This window comes from Nerophis lumbriciformis, linkage group LG09, assembly GCF_033978685.3.
Source record: "Nerophis lumbriciformis linkage group LG09, RoL_Nlum_v2.1, whole genome shotgun sequence".
Classification (NCBI taxonomy): Eukaryota; Metazoa; Chordata; class Actinopteri; order Syngnathiformes; family Syngnathidae; genus Nerophis; species Nerophis lumbriciformis.
Genome location: NC_084556.2, coordinates 4,831,895 through 4,851,788, shown reverse-complemented (window position 1 = coordinate 4,851,788; position 19,894 = coordinate 4,831,895). Strand labels below are relative to the sequence as shown.

Genomic DNA, 19,894 nt, shown 5'->3' with positions numbered 1-19,894 from the left:
TGGTAAGAGTCATTCAAATAACTACAAACCCCGTTTCCATATGAGTTGGGAAATTGTGTTAGATGTAAATATAAACGGAATGCAATGATTTGCAAATCATTTTCAACCCATATTCAGTAGAATATGCTACAAAGACAACATATTTGATGTTCAAACTCATAAACATTTTTTTTTTTTGCAAATAATCATTAATTTTAGAATTTGATGTCTGCAACACGTGACAAAGAAGTTGGGAAAGGTGGCAATAAATACTGATAAAGTTGAGGAATGCTCATCAAACACTTATTTGGAACATCCCACAGGTGAGCAGGCTAATTGGGAACAGGTGGGTGCCGTGATTGGGTATAAAAGTAGATTCCATGAAATGCTCAGTCATTCACAAACAAGGATGGGGCGAGGGTCACCACTTTGTCAACAAATGCGTGAGCAAATTGTTGAACAGTTTAAGAAAAACCTTTCTCAACCAGCTATTGCAAGGAATTTAGGGATTTCACCATCTACGGTCCGTAATATCATCAAAGGGTTCAGAGAATCTGGAGAAATCACTGCACGTAAGCAGCTAAGCCCGTGATCTTTGATCCCTCAGGCTGTACTGCATCAACAAGCGACATCAGTGTGTAAAGGATATCACCACATGGGCTCAGGAACACTTCAGAAACCCACTGTCAGTAACAACAGTTGGTCGCTACATCTGTAAGTGCAAGTTAAAACTCTCCTATGCGAGGCGAAAACCGTTTATTAACAACACCCAGAAACGCCGTCGGCTTCGCTGGGCCTGAGCTCATCTAAGATGGACTGATACAAAGTGGAAAAGTGTTCTGTAGTCTGACGAGTCCCCATTTCAAATTGTTTTTTGGAAACTGTGGACGTCGTGTCCTCCGGACCAAAGAGGAAAAGAACCATCCCGATTGTTATAGGCGCAAAGTTGAAAAGCCAGCATCTGTGATGGTATGGGGGTGTATTAGTGCCCAAGACATGGGTAACTTACACATCTGTGAAGGCGCCATTAATGCTGAAAGGTACATACAGGTTTTGGAGCAACATATGTTGCCATCCAAGCAACGTTACCATGGACGCCCCTGCTTATTTCAGCAAGACAATGCCAAGCCACGTGTTACATCAACGTGGCTTCATAGTAAAAGAGTGCGGGTACTAGACTGGCCTGCCTGTAGTCCAGACCTGTCTCCCATTGAAAATGTGTGGCGCATTATGAAGCCTAAAATACCACAACGGAGACCCCCGGACTGTTGAACAACTTAAGCTGTACATCAAGCAAGAATGGCAAAGAATTCCACCTGAGAAGCTTAAAAAATGTGTCTCCTCAGTTCCCAAACGTTTACTGAGTGTTGTTAAAAGGAAAGGCCATGTAACACAGTGGTGAACATGCCCTTTCCCAACTACTTTGGCACGTGTTGCAGCCATGAAATTCTAAGTTAATTATTATTTGCAAAAAAATATATAGTTTATAAGTTTGAACATCAAATATGTTGTCTTTGTAGCGCATTCAATTAAATATGGGTTGAAAAGGATTTGCAAATCATTGTATTCCGTTTATATTTACATCTAACACAATTTCCCAACTCATATGGAAACAGGGTTTGTATAACATATAGAACATGCTATACGTTTACTAAACAATCTGTCACTTCTAATCACTAAATCCGATGAAATCTTATACGTCTAGTCTCTTACATGAATGAGCTAAATAATATTATTTGATATTTTACGGTAATGTGTTAATAATTTCACACATAAGTCGCTCCTGAGTACAAGTCGCACCCCCAGCCAAACTATGAAAAAAACTGCGACTTATAGTCCGAAAAATACGGTAGTTGCTTTGTCAGCCACCTCGTACTTGCCATATTTTACGAATTAGAAAAAAGACTATGAATGATGGGCAAAAATCCCCAAAAAGTGCAGTTGCTCTTTAAGACATGTCCAGAATAGTTGTGTGGTTTCTGGATGACTCTTACCTTCGCTGTCCGAGCTGTCCAGGCGGCGTCTCGGTTTCGTTTTGTCCCGGTTGGTTTCGGCCTGAGAGCCTTCGGACTCGGACGTTTCTGCGTAATTCACCTGTGCCTGTCGACTCCGCCGCGACCGCCGCCGACTCATGTCCAGATCGCTGTCGCTATACTCGCTGGAGCCTTCGGTCGCTAAAGGCACAAAGTTAAAAGATGATAAGCAAAATCGACCCTTAAAAAAAACAAAAAACTATGTAACAGCACTGTGTCCTGAGAGCCTGTTACGAACACCGAACACAAGAAAAATCTACCTAACTCCACTAAGTTCAGGCTTCGCTACACATCTTAAATTAAGATTTCCAGCTATCCTTCTGTTAGCTACATAAATGAGAGATGTAAGTTTAATAATTTTGTTTTCGTTCTTCAGCATATACTGTCAGTGATTCTCAAACTGTGGTAATGTACTGTATAATCAAGTGATTAAAGTACAGTGTTTTATTTTCCTATATTCAAACACAGTGTTACTGTTCGAACTGTGTGTAATGTTACAGTGGCCAAAAAATATTAAATATATTTGTTAAATAATACCTCTGCCTTATTATTAATGAATACTTAGGCCTACTACACTACTGTATTTTAATGTTTGTCATTATGGCGGTACTTGGAGAGCCAAGTGTTTTCTGAGGTGGTACTTGGGGAAAAAAGTTTGAGAACCACTGCTCTATGCTAACCTAGCGTGATGTTGCTGTGTGTGTCACAGACATCATATAAGTAGACGCAGCATCAAGCGCTACTGCCTACTGGCGCTGACGTGACGCGGGGCCGCCATCTTGGAGTGGTGATCCGCACCACTCAGTGCAATTCATTTGGCAGGAGCAATGAACTGTCAGCTCATTTAATTACTCTTACCTCACTGAATACCAATGATTTTCACACGTTTTTTTGTCATACGTGTAGCTATGATAAAGGACACATGCTTTGGCGTGTGTTATTATTCATAGTTTGCTTAACAGTAATAGAATATTCTTATATACTATAAGTGACCAGACGTCCGAGATCAAAACTGGGAATATAATCCCGGAGAAGGGGGGAAAAAAACGGTCAGCTATTTTTAAATTCAAGAAACAATACGATTAGGTTACATTAGATTAGATTAGATTAGATTAGATTTATTGGTCCCCTTGGGGAAATTCATTGTCACGCGTATACATGCGTATATCCTACATAAAAATTGGGTTGGAAAGCTAGACTAAATTTAGACTTGTATAATACTGTATAGCCACTGTCCATCTGATTGTCTAGTTAGCTAACATATATTTTCTCCCCCCCCTACACAATCTGGATTGTGGTCCTAACTTTTACCCCTGTTGGCTTTTACAATCTTTATCTTCATCATTTATTTCAACTTTATGTTATTCAAGTATGACATTTTTAAATTTAATTAATTTAATTGACAAGCAATTATATTATGGTCATACTCTTGTTTGCTCACGGCTACAATTTCAGTACTATTGAAGATCTTTGCTCCTTCTCAACTCTGTGGTAATATTCTTTTCACAATATACAACCAATAGTACGTTAATGTTAAATCTTACTCCTGATTCCTTTTTTCAACAGTCCGCTTATTTGAGCAGGAAAACGCTGAACACCATCTTTGTTTTCTACCTGTCAACTGTCAGTTTAGGCTGCTCCTCATCACCACTTCAAGATGGCGGCCGAATTTCTCGCGTCACAGCAGCCAATACTGCGTCTACTTATAAGATGTCTATGGTGTGTGTAGTGTTAGCATGTAGCTCACATAGCTATGCCAGTGTTGCTAAAGTTTGTGTCCTCCTGTCCCATTCCTTCATGTTACATAGTTGTCTGTGATATATGACACGTTGGGACAAGTCCTAAGTTACATAGTGGAGTAGGTACACAATAGTGCTTCTTGGAGAGACAGACTCTGTCAAAGACCAGCAAAGCTTATTAACATCAAACCTACACACACAAATATGTGTGTGCCCAGTTAAAATTTGTAATTTTCCATTAGATTTTGGACCACACACTTCCGTTCCAATAGGCTATTGTGAACCTCAGAGACTTGCCAAAATACTAGATTGAGATATTATATTTTACTACATTAAAAAAAACTACAATATGGCACCTTTAGGAAAGTGAACACTTTCAAAAGGGCCGTAAAGCAACACACCTATTTCCTCTTCGTCGACGTCCTCGTCTGTTTCCACTTCCTCGTCGTCAGAGTATCCTTTGGGTCGCCGCCGCTTTCGGGAGCTTCGTCGTCGCTTCAGCGTGTTCCTGCTGCGGGAGTTAGTCGCGCGACGTTTGCCGCTGCTGCTAGCGTTGGAGTCCGCGTCCGTCTCGGCTTCCGCCTCGTTGTCGGTCACCACAAACTCCTCCTCGGAGCTACCGACACACCAGAAAAACGTGTTAAGAGCTGAGTCTTCAGGCGCCCTGGTAGGTATCTGTCAGAATAAATGTATCTAAGTTATCACAAAACTTTGTTACATTGAGTTCAGCTCGCCCTGCGAGAGGACAAAAGCTGTCTTTGATCCTACCAAGCAAAAGGCTTGTAAAACTCCACCGTGTAGGATGGGGAGCGACATGAGGATGTGGGTTTCTTTCTTCTATTGTAATCCACAGGAAGATTTTGTCTTGACCTGAGAGCTACAAAGCGGAGAGGAAGCAGGACCTGACGCATGCTCCAGGGACCTTTTCTTTGAACTGTTTTACGACCTTTTCTTTGAACCGACCTGTTCTTTGAACTGTTTTGTGAACAAGGCAGCGGCTGTTTACGAGGCAGCGGCTGTTTACGACCCCCCTCCCTTAGAAACAGCTGTTGCCATGTAATCAGGGAAAGTCCAAATAAAAGAGGAGGCGTACAATCTTTCGTCAGAGTGTGGGACGACACTGTAAAGGGTACAATGTCTAGGCGTTTCTCCTCAATTGAGCTAAATTGAATTCTGTCTCGGTTTAATTCCTTGCTTCTTGTCTTGTTTAACAGATGTCATCAGTGTTTGAACCTGACAGTCTCTCGGCTACCTTTCGCTGAGGCAAAACTCGTCTTCGCTCTCCTCCTCGTCCACCGTGCTGTCGCTGTCCAGGTCGTTGAGACGCCTCCGCTTTTTCTTGCGCTGCCCGGCGCTGGGGCACGGCGGTTCGCCATTTTCCTTGGCCTCTTCCGACTGGATGATGGTGGCCATGTCCTTGCCTCGGTTCCCCGTGATGTTGGCCATGTCTTTACCACGGCCGGCTCCTGTCAAGCGTTAGTTAGCGAGAGAAGGACACTTGGTCATTTCCTCATTTGCAAAAGGTCGGATGTGAATGGGTCTATGATTGCTTTTACCAACTTGATCTTTCATTTTTAGAATGGAATAGAGTTTTATTGTCATTATTACAGTGAACAGGTTCAAAGAACAACGAAATTGGAGCAGATCCCCTTAGGTGCATACACAATACCGTATTTTTCGAAGTATAAGTCGCACCGGAGTATAAATCACACCTGTCAAAAATGCATAATAAAGAAGGAAAAAAACATATATAAGTCGCACTGGAGCCCGGCCAAACTATGAAAAAAACTGCGACTTATAGTCCGAAAAATACGGTAATATAGTAATATAAATAGTAAAAAAGATTTTAAAAAAAAGATATATATATATATATATATATATATATATATATACACACACCGGTATATATATATATATATATATATATATATATATATATATATCCACACACATGCATATATCCATACATATGCATATATATATACATATACACATACATATATACACATACATACATACACATATATACACACACACATACACATATATACCGGTACATGCATATATTTTATGTGTACCGTATTTTCCGCACTATTAGCCGCACCTAAAAACCACAAATTTACTCAAAAGCTGACAGTGTGGCTTATAACCCGGTGCGCTTTATATATGGATTAATATTAAGATTCATTTTCATAAAGTTTCGGTCTCGCAACTACGGTAAACAGCCGCCATCTTTTTTCCCCGTAGAAGAGGAAGTGCTTCTTCTTCTACGCAAGCAACCGCCAAGGTAAGCACCCGCCCCCATAGAAGAGGAAGCGCTTCTTCTTCTACTGTAAGCAACCACCCGCCCCCGTAGAAGAAGAAGAAGCGCGCGGATATTACGTTTCATTTCCTTTGTGTGTTTACATCTGTAAAGACCACAAAATGGCTCCTACTAAGCGACAGGTTTCCGGTTCATGAAAAGACGCAATCTCTCCATCCGCACACGGACTACTATTTCACAGCAACTGCCTAAAGACTTTCAAGAAAAGCTGGCTACTTTCCGTGCATATTGTAAAAACAAGATAGCTGAAAAAAAGATCCGGCCAGAGAACATTATCAACATGGACGAGGTTCCACTGACTTTTGATATTCCTGTGAACCGCACTGTGGATACAACGGGAGCACGTACGGTGAATATTCGCACCACAGGGAATGAGAAGTCATCCTTCACTGTGGTTCTAGCTTGCCATGCTAATGGCCAGAAACTTCCACCCATGGTGATATTCAAAAGGAAGACCTTGCCAAAAGAGACCTTTCCAGCCGGCGTCATCATAAAAGCTAACTCGAAGGGATGGATGGATGAAGAAAAGATGAGCGAGTGGTTAAGGTAAGTTTACGCGAAGAGGCCGGGTGGCTTTTTTCACGCAGCTCCGTCCATGTTGATATACGACTCCATGCGCGCCCACATCACGCTGGTTTTTAATATATTATTAAAGTTTGACTGACCTATCTGACTGTTTTTTTGACATTCCTTTAGCGCAGTTAGATGCGGCTTATAACACGGGGCGGCTTATAGGTGGACAAAGTTTTGAAATATGCCGTTCATTGAAGGCGCGGCTTATAACCCAGGGCGGCTTATGGTGCGGAAAATACGGTATGTTGATATAATAACAATATATTACAGTAGAAAGGGCTAATGGTGGCAATAGGAAAGTATGATGAATTTATTGTTATTTTGTAGTTTTATTTATTTATATCACTACCACTGTATTTTTTTAATTAACTTATTAATGTATTATTTACATTATATTTTGTTTTCTCATACATTTCACACTTTTTTTAGATGGCGTTAATTTTAGTTATTCTCCAGTGTGGACACCTCTAAGTTGGTGTTTTTCCTCAAATCCTCAGTGCCATGTTTTGTTTTGTTACTGTCAATAGTGCTGTGTGTGTATGTTTTCGTCTCTTCTTTCTTTTTTAATTTGTGTGCAGCACTTTGTGTCTGCCACAAAAGTGCTGGCTGTTCACTACATACATATAAGTAACTACATATTTTGCAGTCATCGCATTATTTTTTCTTCATACAGCACCTTTGAGCTTGTTGCGTGGCTCGTCGTGTCAGTGTGGAACTGCGAACTATCAGGCTGGTGGCTTTTTATTGCTACCACACACATTTCCGATAGCTAACATTAGCATTCATTTTGATTTGAGCATCGAAAATTACTAGTCCAGAAGGAACAGAGTCAAGGCAGCATTGGTTTGAAATCCCTCCTCGTCTTTGAGCTCACGCCAGCGAGTGAAAGCCGGGCACATTTTGATCCTTGACTGTCTTTTTATCCGGGTAGCCTCCCTTTATCTTTTTTTGTGTGTCCTCAGACAGAAATTCTCGGTTTTTTTTGTTGCTTTGTAGCTTCAGCCATGATAGCAATAATTGCACGTAGGCGTAGTCGTCGACTTCTGTTTTTTTAACGAATGGGGAAAGGGGGAGTGAAGTATGCCGTAAAGCAGTCTGCACATTTGTAGTTTTTTGTGTGGCAGGGTTCCTGTCACCCTCTTCAAAGACCTCCTCAGGTGTCATTCAACAAGTTGTAAGTCAAAGTTATGAAAATATTTTATGAAGGTTGAAAAGTTACTTAGTGCCGCTTTATTAAAAACCATAGACTGAAAAAATAATAGTAGTAATACAGCAATAAATACAATAGAACATAACGCAATAAAAGTACAACTAATTAAAAACCTAAGAAGAGTTTAACATGATTAACAAAAAGTCTTATTAAAAAGGTGTGTCTTTAGCCATTTTTTTTTATTTATTTCAACGATCTCTGCAGTCCTGAGGCTCTCTGGCAGGTTGTTCCATAGGTGGGGGCAATGGTGGCTAAATGCCGCCTCACCATAGGTCTTTGTTCTGGTATTTGGTAAAGATAAAGGCCAGTGCAAGAGGATCTCAGGATCCGCGAGGGTTGATATTAGAGGTGGAGGAAATAATCTGTATTTAGATGCATCGTAATTCGAACAAGGACGATTTTAAAAACTTATATAAGCATCAATAATCAATATATTTATTGTAAATAAAGTAATGCAGACAGTTGTCAAATTTGGCTGACTGCAGTGAGCCACCTCACCAAAAGATCAGAGCAGCTGCTTTATTTTAGGGCACATATGTTCCAGTTATGCACACATTTCCATTAATGTAATAAATGTGGTAGGAACTAATTTAACTGTTTCCTATTACAAATGCACTGTTTTTAGAAGTTGCTGTTGATAAACGCTTATTTAGTCAAACGAAAATAAATGTAAAACTGGATTAATATACATAAATTAAAGATGGATCAATAATCAAAGACTCTTGAACGCATCATAATTAAATTATCCCCTCAACTCCCCCCAAAATGGATTAACTCGCTGGAATAAAAAAGACAACATACATCCATAAACGTGGACGCATGTGAAAAAGTGCAATATATTTATCCGTACAGTAATCTATTTATTTATTTATATATTTTTATTTATTTTGTATATATATTTATATATTATTTATATATATTTATTTATTTATACATGCACCTTATTGCTTTTTTATCCTGCACTATCATGAGCTTATGTAACGAAATTTCGTTCTTAACTGTGCTGTAAAGTTCAAATTTAAATGACAATAAAAAGGAAATCTATGTCTAATCGATTTTTAATCATATTGTAGCTCCTGAATCGTAATCATAAGATTCTCACCTCTAGTTGATACGGTAAAAGCAGGTCAGGTCCATTAAGACATTTAAAAACAATTAATAGAAATTTAAAATCGACCCTGAAGCTGACGAGGAGCATATCCAGCAATTTTTTAAAACTTGTGTAATGTGCTCCCGCCCTCTGGTTCTCGTCAGCACGTGTGTAGCTAAGTTTTATAATAATTGTAGACTTCTGATATTCTTTTTGGGAAGACCGGAGAGCCGGGCTTTAGAATAGTCTAAACAACAGGGAATAAGCATGCATTAGCACCTCCATGTTGGCCTGAATGAGAAGTGTCCACCCTGAGACTGGGAGGTTGTGAGTTCAAACCCATTGCCCCCCTGCTTGGCACTCAGCATCAAGGGTTGGAATTGGGGGTTGAATCACCAAATGATTCCCGAGCGTGGCACACGCTGCTGCTTACTGCTCCCCTCACCTCCCAGGGGGTGAACATGAGGATGGGTCAAATGCAGAGGACACATTTCACCACACGTAGTGTGTGTGACAATCATTGGAACTTTAACTTTTAAACGGGCAGGCTCTGGCTATGTGCTTAAGATGATAAAAATCTTACCGTATTTTTCAGATTATAAATCGCACCGGCCGAAAATGCATAATAAAGAAGGAAAAAAACATATCTAAGTCGCACTAGAGTATAAGTCGCATTTTTTGGGGAAATTTATTTGATAAATTCCAACACCAAGAATAGACATTTGAAAGGCAATTTAAGATAAATACAGAATAGTGAACAACAGGCTGAATAAGTGCACGTTATATGAGGCATAAATAACCAACTGAGAACGTGCCTGGTATGTTAACGTAACATATTATGGTAAGAGTCATTCAAATAACTAGAACATATAGAACATGCTATACGTTTTACCAAACAATCTGTCACTGCTAATTGCTAAATCCCATGAAATCTTCTTCCTCGGTGTCGCTTCTGAATAATATTATTTGACATTTTACGGTAATGTGTTAATAATTTCACACATAAATCGCTCCAGAGTATAAATCGCACCCCCGGTCAAACAATGAAAAAAACTGCGATTTATAATCCGAAAAATACGGTATTTTGTAATATTTTCAACGTGTGAGATGAAAGTCAGCTCAGAGTTAGAAATCACGCCCATATTTTTTATAGATTAGGTTGATTTAAAATCTTGTAATTTTAGTAAAAATAGTGTATGGCAGAGATGTTTGGCAACCAGCTTTGCGTTCTGCTTTGAAAGTTAACTTTTGCTTGGATTTATTTTTGTCAGAGGGAGAGCTCACCTCCTCCTTCTGCTTCTTTGATGTCTTCTTCGATGGCCTCCTCGATGGCCTCGTCAAACTCGTCGAATCTGTCAAGTGAGCACGCGGGATTAGCAGTCATGCGCTAATGGGTTACCGGTCAGCGAGGGAGTGAGCGCTCTTACCTGTAGCTGATGGATTTCTTGGCCCTGGTTGACCTTCGACCCCAGCTCTTGCTTCGCTTCGAGTCTCTCTTCTTCTCTTTGACGATCATCTCTGGCTTCTCGTCCTCCTTCTCCGCCTGACGGCAAGAGATAAAATTAGAAAAGCGTTTTAAAAAAACTGCGCGCTGCCTATGCATACTCACAGGTGTGATGATGTTTTCCAGACTGATTCCGACATAAATGAGACGCTCTTTCCTGGGGAAAAACACAAGGCGTCTACGACGTCAGTGACAATCCAATATGGCAGCCCGCAAAAGAAAGCCTCACCTTCGGTCCGCCCGCTCTTTTTTCTTCAAGGCAGCGTCAAGGTTGAGCAGCTGCTCTTCTAGTTGGTCACAGAGCTTTTTCTACAGAGAGAAAAGCACGGTGTTCAAGGGGTGTCCAAAGTGTGGCACGCAACATACCGTATTTTTCGGACTATAAGTCGCAGTTTTTTTCATAGTTTAGCCGGGGGTGCGACTTATACTCAGGAGCGGCTTATGTGTGAATTATTAACACATTACAGTAAAATATCAAATAATATTATTTAGCTCATTCACGTAAGAGACTAGACGTATAAAATTTCATGGGATTTAGCGATTAGGAGTGACAGATTGTTTGGTAAACGTATAGCATGTTCTATATGTTATAGTTATTTGAATGACTCTTACCATAATATGTTACGTTAACATACCAGGCACCTTCTCAGTTGGTTATTTATGCCTCATTTAACGTACACTTATTCAGCCTGTTCACTATTCTTTATTTATTTTAAATTGCCTTTCAAATGTCTATTCTTGGTGTTGGGTTTTATCAAATACCGTATTTTCCGCACTATAAGGCGCACCTAAAAACCACAAATTTTCTCAAAAGCTGACAGTGCGCCTTATAACCCGGTGCGCTTTATTACGATTCATTTTCATAAAGTTTCGATCTCGCAACTTCGGTAAACAGCCGCCATCTTTTTTCCCGGTAGAACAGGAAGCGCTTCTTCTTCTACGCAAGCAACCGCCAAGGAAAGCACCCGCCCCCATAGAACAGGAAGCGCTTCTTCTTCTACTGTAAGCAACCACCCGCCCCCGGAAGAAGAAGAAAAAACGCGCGGATATCACCGTACGTTTCATTTCCTGTTTACATCTGTAAAGACCACAAAATGGCTCCTACTAAGCGACAAGGATCCGGTTCATAAAAAGACGCAATCTCTCCATCCGCACACGGATTACTACCGTATTTCACAGCAACTGATATTCCTGTGAACCGCACTGTGGAACGGGAGCACGTACGGTGAATATTCGCACCACAGGGAATGAGAAGTCATCCTTCACTGTGGTTCTAGCTTGCCATGCTAACTTCCACCCATGGTGATATTCAAAAGGAAGACCTTGCCAAAAGAGACCTTTCCAGCCGGCGTCATCATAAAAGCTAACTCGAAGGGATGGATGGATGAAGAAAAGATGAGCGAGTGGTTAAGGGAAGTTTACGCGAAGAGGCCGGGTGGCTTTTTTCACACAGCTCCGAAGGCGAACACACCTTCACTAAGACGGGCAGACAGCGCCGGACGACATACGCCAACATTTGCCAGTGGATCGTAAATGCCCGGGCAGATATTTCGGTCACAACTGTGGTCCGAGCTTTCCGGAAGGCAGGATTCACAGAACTACTGGACAACAACAGCGACACTGACTCCGATGACTTCGACGAGACGGAACCGGCCATTTTGGATCCCACGCTTGCGCAACTTTTCAATTCGGACACCGAAGACGAAGAATTCGAAGGATTTACGAATGAAGAATAACTTCAGAAGGTGAGCGCTATGTTTATTTTGTGTGTTGTGACATTAACGTTCGAGCAACATTATGTTGCTATTGCTCTACACCATTTTGAATTTTACTATGTTTGTGATTGCACATTTGCGTACATTTTGGGACAGAGTTGTTAGAACGCTGGTTTTCAATATATTATTAAAGTTTGACTGAACTATCTGACTGTTTTTTTGACATTCCCTTTAGCGCAGCGTAGGCGCGGCTTATAGTCCGGGGCGGCTTATTGGTGGACAAAGTTATGAAATATGTAATTCATTGAAGGTGCGGCTAATAATCCGGTGCGCCTTATAGTGCGGAAAATACGGTACATTTCCCCCAAAAAAGCGACTTATACTCCAGTGCGATTTATATATGTTTTTTCCTTCTTTCTTAGGCATTTTCGGCCGGTGCGACTTATGCTCCGGAGCGACATATACTCCGAAAAATACGATGGCACGCAACATATTTGCCAGGAAAAAAACACAGTAAAATTTAAGAAAAAAAGACAAAATGTAATGAGCAAAATATAATACTAATTACTCAGGGGTGTCCAAACTATTAAAAGTCAAAGTATGCGGGGGCCAATTTTTTGGGGTCAAAAAAAAAAGAATTGCCATAAACAGACTTTGTACATCAAAACTTAGGGTCAGCTTTGTATTCAAATTGAGAAATTGTGTTATTAGTATCAAAATATCAGTTTTTTTCTAGGAATCAGCTTTATCGGCCAAGTATGTTTCACACACAATGAATATGACTTGGTAGACTGTGCTCTCTTTATACAATGTAAACAATAATCATGAACTAAAAATATAAACTTAAATAACTATATGTGCAAGGCTAATAAAACAACACGGTGGAAGAAGGGTTAGTGCGTCTGCCTCACAATACGAAGGTCCTGAGTAGTTGTGAGTTCAATCCCGGCCTCGGGATCTTTCTGTGTGGAGTTTGCATGTTCTCCCCGTGACTGCGTGGGTTCCCTCCGGGTACTCCGGCTTCCTCCCACCTCCAAAGACATGCACCTGGGGATAGGTTGATTGGCAACACTAAAATTGGCCCTAGTGTGTGAATGTGAGTGTGAATGTTGTCTGTCTATCTGTGTTGGCCCTGCAATGAGGTGGCGACTTATCCAGGGTGTACCCCGCCTTCCGCCCGATTGTAGCTGAGATAGGCTCCAGCGCCCCCCGCGACCCCGAAGGGAATAAGCGGTAGAAAATGGATGGATGGATAATAAAACAATAGTGCAGTGGTGAAAAGAGCAAAAGGATGATGACGTGAATGTGAGTTTGTACATTTACATTCTCATTTGTTTACGTGCCTGTTTTTCCTTACATTTTTACGGTTGTGAAAAAGTGTTGCAGGCCATCAAAAATCGAGCTGCAGGCCGCACTCCGGACACCGCTGTAATAACTAATAATAGTCCATCTCGTCACCTTTAACACAAAACTGACGTCAAGTTTTGTCTTTATAAATATATAATATCTAATTTTAGCTTCTTTATTTTCATTTTTTAAATGGCCTCTGCATACTTTGACTTTTCAATATTAAACTTTGGACGCCCCTGCTTTAGCACAAGATGGCGGCTCTCTGGAGACACACACGTTGAGGAACAATCGGCACGTACATGCTGGCAGGGCGAGCAGAACCATTCGCCGTCGGGGATGATCATGAGTGGCGGCCTCAGGCAGGCCGTGTGGTAGCCGCTGTCGCACGAATCGCACAGTAAGATCTGGGAAAGACAAATGACAGACTTACATCAACAGCGCCTCTGTTGTTTGCAACCAAGTAGTGCACTTTATTTTGCCCACGAAGACATGTGATAAAACATCTACTCACCAGCTCGGGGTGATTGGGAAGACCGCAGTGTTTGCACGGGTCTTCGTTGGGCGGAAGGTCGTCGTCCGAGGAGGAGTCTGACTTTCGTCGTTCGCAGCGGCGTCGGCGTCCCCGCCGGCTCCGCTCCACCTTGTAGTCCTCGTCGCTGTCGTCCTCTTCGCTTTCCACATACTCGCTGGACTCCTCGTCGCTGTCGCCATCTTCGTCATCCTCGTCTCCCGAGCCTTTCCTTTTGTGTCGGCTGCGCACGTTGGACCAGCGCGTCTTCCGTCGTTTGCGCACCTAAAGATGAAAGGGGAAAATAAAAAAACGACAGATGGAATTTAATGAGTGAAACATGTAGGTGAGATCTTGTGAGGTAAACACACCTTTGGTTTGGATTGACCCTCCTGAGACACCTTTTTCTCTCTGGGCTTCTTTTCAACGACCTGCTCCTCCTCCTCCTCCTCCTCCTCCTCCTCTTCTTCTTCTTCATCCTCTTTCTCTGTCTCGGCCTGAGACTTCTCCGGCCTTGTGTCCTGGATCTCCTCCGCCTTAAGCGTGGATCTGGAAATCCTGGGTGATCGTCTCAGCGACCTCCCGCCCGCATTAGTGTCGGACCCCGAGTCGCCCCGTCTCTCCTCCAGTTGGAGTTTGGCCTTACGGCGGTGGGCTACAGTTCTGCCTTTCCGACGGACAACCTTCTCTTTCGCGTTCGACCGAGCTTCGTCGCCGTTTTCCGTCACCTCTTTCTTGGACTCGTCTTCTTCGCTTTTGGCAGCCTCCTCTGTCGGCTCACTGGTTTCTTTGCTCTCGTTTGTGTCCTCCGACTGCTCGGTTTCAGCCGGTTGATCACCGGATTTCAATTTCTCAGGTGGGTCTTTCTCTCGATCGCTTTTAGAGTCCCTCTGTCTTTCATCCTTGGTGACTTTCAATGCGAGCGGCTTTGCCTCCAATTTTTCAGGCTGATCCTTCAGCGCCTTTTCCTGATTTGCATCAGGTTCTGCGGCGGTTTTGTCAGCATTGCTGGACGTTTTTTCTTGACAATCAGAAGCCTCCTCTGTCCTTTTGGCTTCGTCATCCTGCTGTGGTTTGTCCGTGTCAGGACCTAAGGCTTTTTCTACTTTTTCTGACAAATCCTTTTTGTCCTCACTGACTTGAGGCTGTTCTGGAGTTTTCGCGACCATGTCTTTCTTGGCCGATTGACGCGATTCTACCGCGTCCGCCTTTTTAATAACGGACGCCTCAGATGATGATTTTTCCGATGTGTCTATCTTTTTGATGACACTGGAGCTCTGTGCTACTTCTCGGCTCGTCGTGTCGTCCTTTTTCTTGGCGGCAGACTTCGGATGTGCTTTCTCGTCAGGTTCTTCTCCTTCAGGAGACATTTTCTTGATGGAGTTATCCTGTGTCCCTGCGTCACTCTCCCTGGCGTCTTTTCCCATTACGTTCGTTTCCGTTGGCTTGACATCTGCTCTAATTTCCACCATCTCGGGTTCCTTCGCTTCTTTAGCAGCCGTCATATTCCCGCGTTCTGGTTTTTCCAACTCTTTGTTGATGACTTTATGATCTGAATTATGTTTTTTTGAAGAGTGCATCTTGTTCTCTGTGAACGATTTGGCTTCAGTTTCAAGTTCTTCTTGAATGGACAACTTTTTCCCCCCCTCATCTGCTGCTGCAGTCTTTTCAGTTCCAACCAGCACGTTTGAATCTTTCTGGTCCGACGGCAGCGGCGAGACCTTCGCAGGACAGCGAAGATCCTTCACAGTATCTTTCCCCACATCTTTTGTGGATGCAAGTTCCTGTTTTTCGCTCAATTCGTCACTCAAAGGTGGCTGGAGTCGCGTCTCCGGCGTCGGCTGAATTTCACCGTTGACATGGTCGTTCCCTCGCTTGGAAGAGGCGTCGGGTTTGGGAACGGGCAGAATATGTACAAAGCTTTTGTCATAGTCTTCGCTGAACTTCATCCCTCTTTTCTTCAAAGGGATCTTGGCCTGCTGCTCATTCTTGATCTGCTGGATTTCGTCCGCGTTGTTCCTCTTGGCTTCCTCGCTTACGTTGGACTTCGCGCACTCAGGCTCGGACTTTAGGGGAGTCGGGTCCCCGGCTGCCGACTTGACGTCATCCGTAGGCTCTTCTTTGATGCTCTTCACTTTAGCATCTACGCTTTCATCGACTGGCTTTTCCGTTGCGACCTCGGCGATGTCGCTCAACGTCGATTTGACTTCGCAGGCTTCCGATTTTACATCATCTTGCTGTTCAACTTTACCGTTGCTCTCAGTCTTTAGTGGCGCAGGTAAGGCCGCTTTGCTGCTCTCGTCAGATGAGGTCCCATCTTTTTTCACTGCACCTGTCGTAGAAATAAAACGTTACAATGTCCCGAGATGTGTGTGAACTTTTTTTTAGAAGATTTTTGGGTACGCCTTAAAAAAAACAATCAACCAGAAACTTGATGAAGAACACACTATTGGTGCATGGCAACAAAAAAACATTAAAATATTAAAACAGAATCAAATACGTAAATTAAAGGACTTTTTTTTAAAAGTTTTTTTCAAATTGGTGTACTGTAGGCAGGGTCCATAGGGGTATAAATAGGGCTGGGTAAAAAATAATTTATTACTAGTACGGTACCTATTCCCGAGACCTGGGAATCGATACCGGTACTACTTGGTACCAATTTGCGGTTCTTAATAAATATTACCGTAATTGTTTTTGATAATAAAATCTCATTTGTTCTTGCAACATTAAAATAGCAGATTTTTGTAACTGCTGTCTAGTTGTTGCATCTCAATTACAGTTAGTGTGTATATCCAGACTATAATCAACTATTTATTCCAACACTTTGAACCCTGCGGCTTGTAAGACGGTGCGGCTAATTTATGGATTTTTCTTCACTGGCGGCCCCAATAAAAAGCCCCCAACCCCCCCAAAAAACAACAACAAGCAAATACAATGAGAAGGTGTTTTGTTTGTGCTATGGCGCAATCTTTTGGATGAGTTCGCTCACTATAGGGGCTGCAGTGTCCCTCCATTTACCGGTAGTTTTTTTTTTTTTTTTAAACCGCAGTGATATTCAGTCTTCTAGCCGTCCATAGCGTTTCTATTTGTATGGATTCTGCATTCATCATTTCAAGCAACGTGTGTAATTTTTACAGTATAATTAAAACTGTTTATATTTACTAAACCATCCCATGTGTAATGTCTGTAGGAGTGTTTTCATGCTTATTTGTACGTGCTATTGTAATGTAATGACGCTAGCGTCGTCAGCAATAGCGAATATGCTGCGTTCACGAGTGTCTGTGTTAGCATTATTGACCTGACCGAGGATGTCGTTGTGGCTTGTGCAGGCCTTTGAGACACTCGTGATTTAGGGCTATATAAGTAAACTTTGATTGATTGATTGGGACGGCGTGGCGGAGTTGGGAGAGTGGCCGTGCCAGCAATCTGAGGGTTACTGGTTCAATCCCCACCTTCTACCATCTTAGTCACGTCCGTTGTGTCCTTGAGCAAGACACTTCACCCTTGCACCTGATGGGTCCTGGTTAGCGCCTTGCATGGCAGCTCCCGCCTTCATTGTGTGAATGTGTGTGTGATTGGATGAATGTGGAAATAGTGTCAAAGTGCTTTGAGTTCCTTAAAAAAAAGGTAGAAAAGCGCTATACAAGTACAACCCATTTCCCATTTACTTAAAATGAAATTTGTATTGTTTAAAATTCACAATATTCCTCAGTAAATTCACCAAGGCGTCAACATGGAGTTATACAGACAAAACTGACTAGCCAACATACCATACGGTAGTTTACACACCATAAACTACCATATGGTGTGTTGGCTAGTCAGTTCTGTCTCTACAGGTAAAAGCCAGTAAATTAGAATATTTTGAAAAACTTGATTTATTTCAGTAATTGCATTCAAAAGGTGTAACTTGTACATTATATTTATTCATTGCACACAGACTGATGCATTCAGATGTTTATTTCATTTAATTTTGATGATTTGAAGTGGCAACAAATGAAAATCCAAAATTCCGTGTGTCACAAAATTAGAATATTACTTAAGGCTAATACAAAAAAGGGATTTTTAGAAATGTTGGCCAACTGAAAAGTATGAAAATGAAAAATATGAGCATGTACAATACTCAATACTTGGTTGGAGCTCCTTTTGCCTCAATTACTGCGTTAATGCGGCGTGGCATGGAGTCGATGAGTTTCTGGCACTGCTCAGGTGTTATGAGAGCCCAGGTTGCTCTGATAGTGGCCTTCAACTCTTCTGCGTTTTTGGGTCTGGCATTCTGCATCTTCCTTTTCACAATACCCCACAGATTTTCTATGGGGCTAAGGTCAGGGGAGTTGGCGGGCCAATTTAGAACAGAAATACCATGGTCCGTAAACCAGGCACGGGTAGATTTTGCGCTGTGTGCAGGCGCCAAGTCCTGTTGGAACTTGAAATCTCCATCTCCATAGAGCAGGTCAGCAGCAGGAAGCATGAAGTGCTCTAAAACTTGCTGGTAGACGGCTGCGTTGACCCTGGATCTCAGGAAACAGAGTGGACCGACACCAGCAGATGACATGGCACCCCAAACCATCACTGATGGTGGAAACTTTACACTAGACTTCAGGCAACGTGGATCCTGTGCCTCTCCTGTCTTCCTCCAGACTCTGGGACCTCGATTTCCAAAGGAAATGCAAAATTTGCATGGTTGGGTGATGGTTTGGGGTGCCATGTCATCTGCTGGTGTCGGTCCACTCTGTTTCCTGAGATCCAGGGTCAACGCAGCCGTCTGCCAGCAAGTTTTAGAGCACTTCATGCTTCCTGCTGCTGACCTGCTCTATGGAGATGGAGATTTCAAGTTCCAACAGGACTTGGCGCCTGCACACAGCGCAGAATCTACCCGTGCCTGGTTTACGGACAATGGTATTTCTGTTCTAAATTGGCCCGCCAACTCCCCTGACCTTAGCCCCATAGAAAATCTGTGGGGTATTGTGAAAAGGAAGATGCAGAATGCCAGACCCAAAAACGCAGAAGAGTTGAAGGCCACTATCAGAGCAACCTGGGCTCTCATAACACCTGAGCAGTGCCAGAAACTCTTCGACTCCATGCCACGCCGCATTAACGCAGTAATTGAGGCAAAAGGAGCTCCAACCAAGTATTGAGTATTGTACATGCTCATATTTTTCATTTTCATACTTTTCAGTTGGCCAACATTTCTAAAAATCCCTCTTTTGTATTAGCCTTAAGTAATATTCTAATTTTGTGACACACAGAATTTTGGATTTTCATTTGTTGCCATTTCAAATCATCAAAATTAAATGAAATAAACATTTGAATGCATCAGTCTGTGTGCAATGAATAAATATAATGTACAAGTTACACCTTTTGAATGCAATTACTGAAATAAATCAAGTTTTTCAAAATATTCTAATTTACTGGCTTTTACCTGTATAACTCCATGTTGATGCCTTGGTGAATTTACTGAGGAATATTGTGAATTCTCTTTCTCTACCCAAAAAGTTTTAATACTTCACTGACTAGCCAACACACCATAAACTACCGTATGGTGTGTTGGCTAGTCAGTGAAGCACTAAAACTTTTTGGGTAGAGAAAGAGAATTCACAATATTCCTCAGTAAATTCACCAAGACATAACTGACTAGTCAACACACCATAAACTACCGTATGGTGTGTTGGCTAGTCAGTTCTGTCTCTACCCAAAACGTTTTAATACTTCACTGACTAGTCAACACACCATACGGTAGTTTATGGTGTGTTGGCTAGTCAACACACCATACGGTAGTTTATGGTGTGTTGGCTAGTCAACACACCATACGGTAGTTTATGGTGTGTTGGCTAGTCAGTGAAGTATTAAAACTTTTTGGGTAGGGACAGAAC

General features: G+C 42.1%; 1 protein-coding gene across 1 annotated transcript in view; it reads right to left on the bottom strand.

Moving 5' to 3' along the window:
* Nucleotides 1-19,894, bottom strand: part of rsf1b.1 (remodeling and spacing factor 1b, tandem duplicate 1) — a 41,304-nt gene that overhangs the window by 5,964 nt on the left and 15,446 nt on the right. Inside the window, exons 6-15 of the mRNA XM_061962758.2 lie at nt 14,396-16,356; nt 14,028-14,309; nt 13,816-13,920; nt 10,681-10,760; nt 10,557-10,608; nt 10,375-10,490; nt 10,232-10,299; nt 5,004-5,217; nt 4,153-4,367; nt 1,974-2,153 (exon numbers count right to left, since the gene is read on the bottom strand). Of these exons, the coding sequence (XP_061818742.2) occupies nt 1,974-2,153; nt 4,153-4,367; nt 5,004-5,217; nt 10,232-10,299; nt 10,375-10,490; nt 10,557-10,608; nt 10,681-10,760; nt 13,816-13,920; nt 14,028-14,309; nt 14,396-16,356 (3,273 nt within the window). The remainder of the gene's footprint in view (nt 1-1,973; nt 2,154-4,152; nt 4,368-5,003; nt 5,218-10,231; nt 10,300-10,374; nt 10,491-10,556; nt 10,609-10,680; nt 10,761-13,815; nt 13,921-14,027; nt 14,310-14,395; nt 16,357-19,894) is intronic.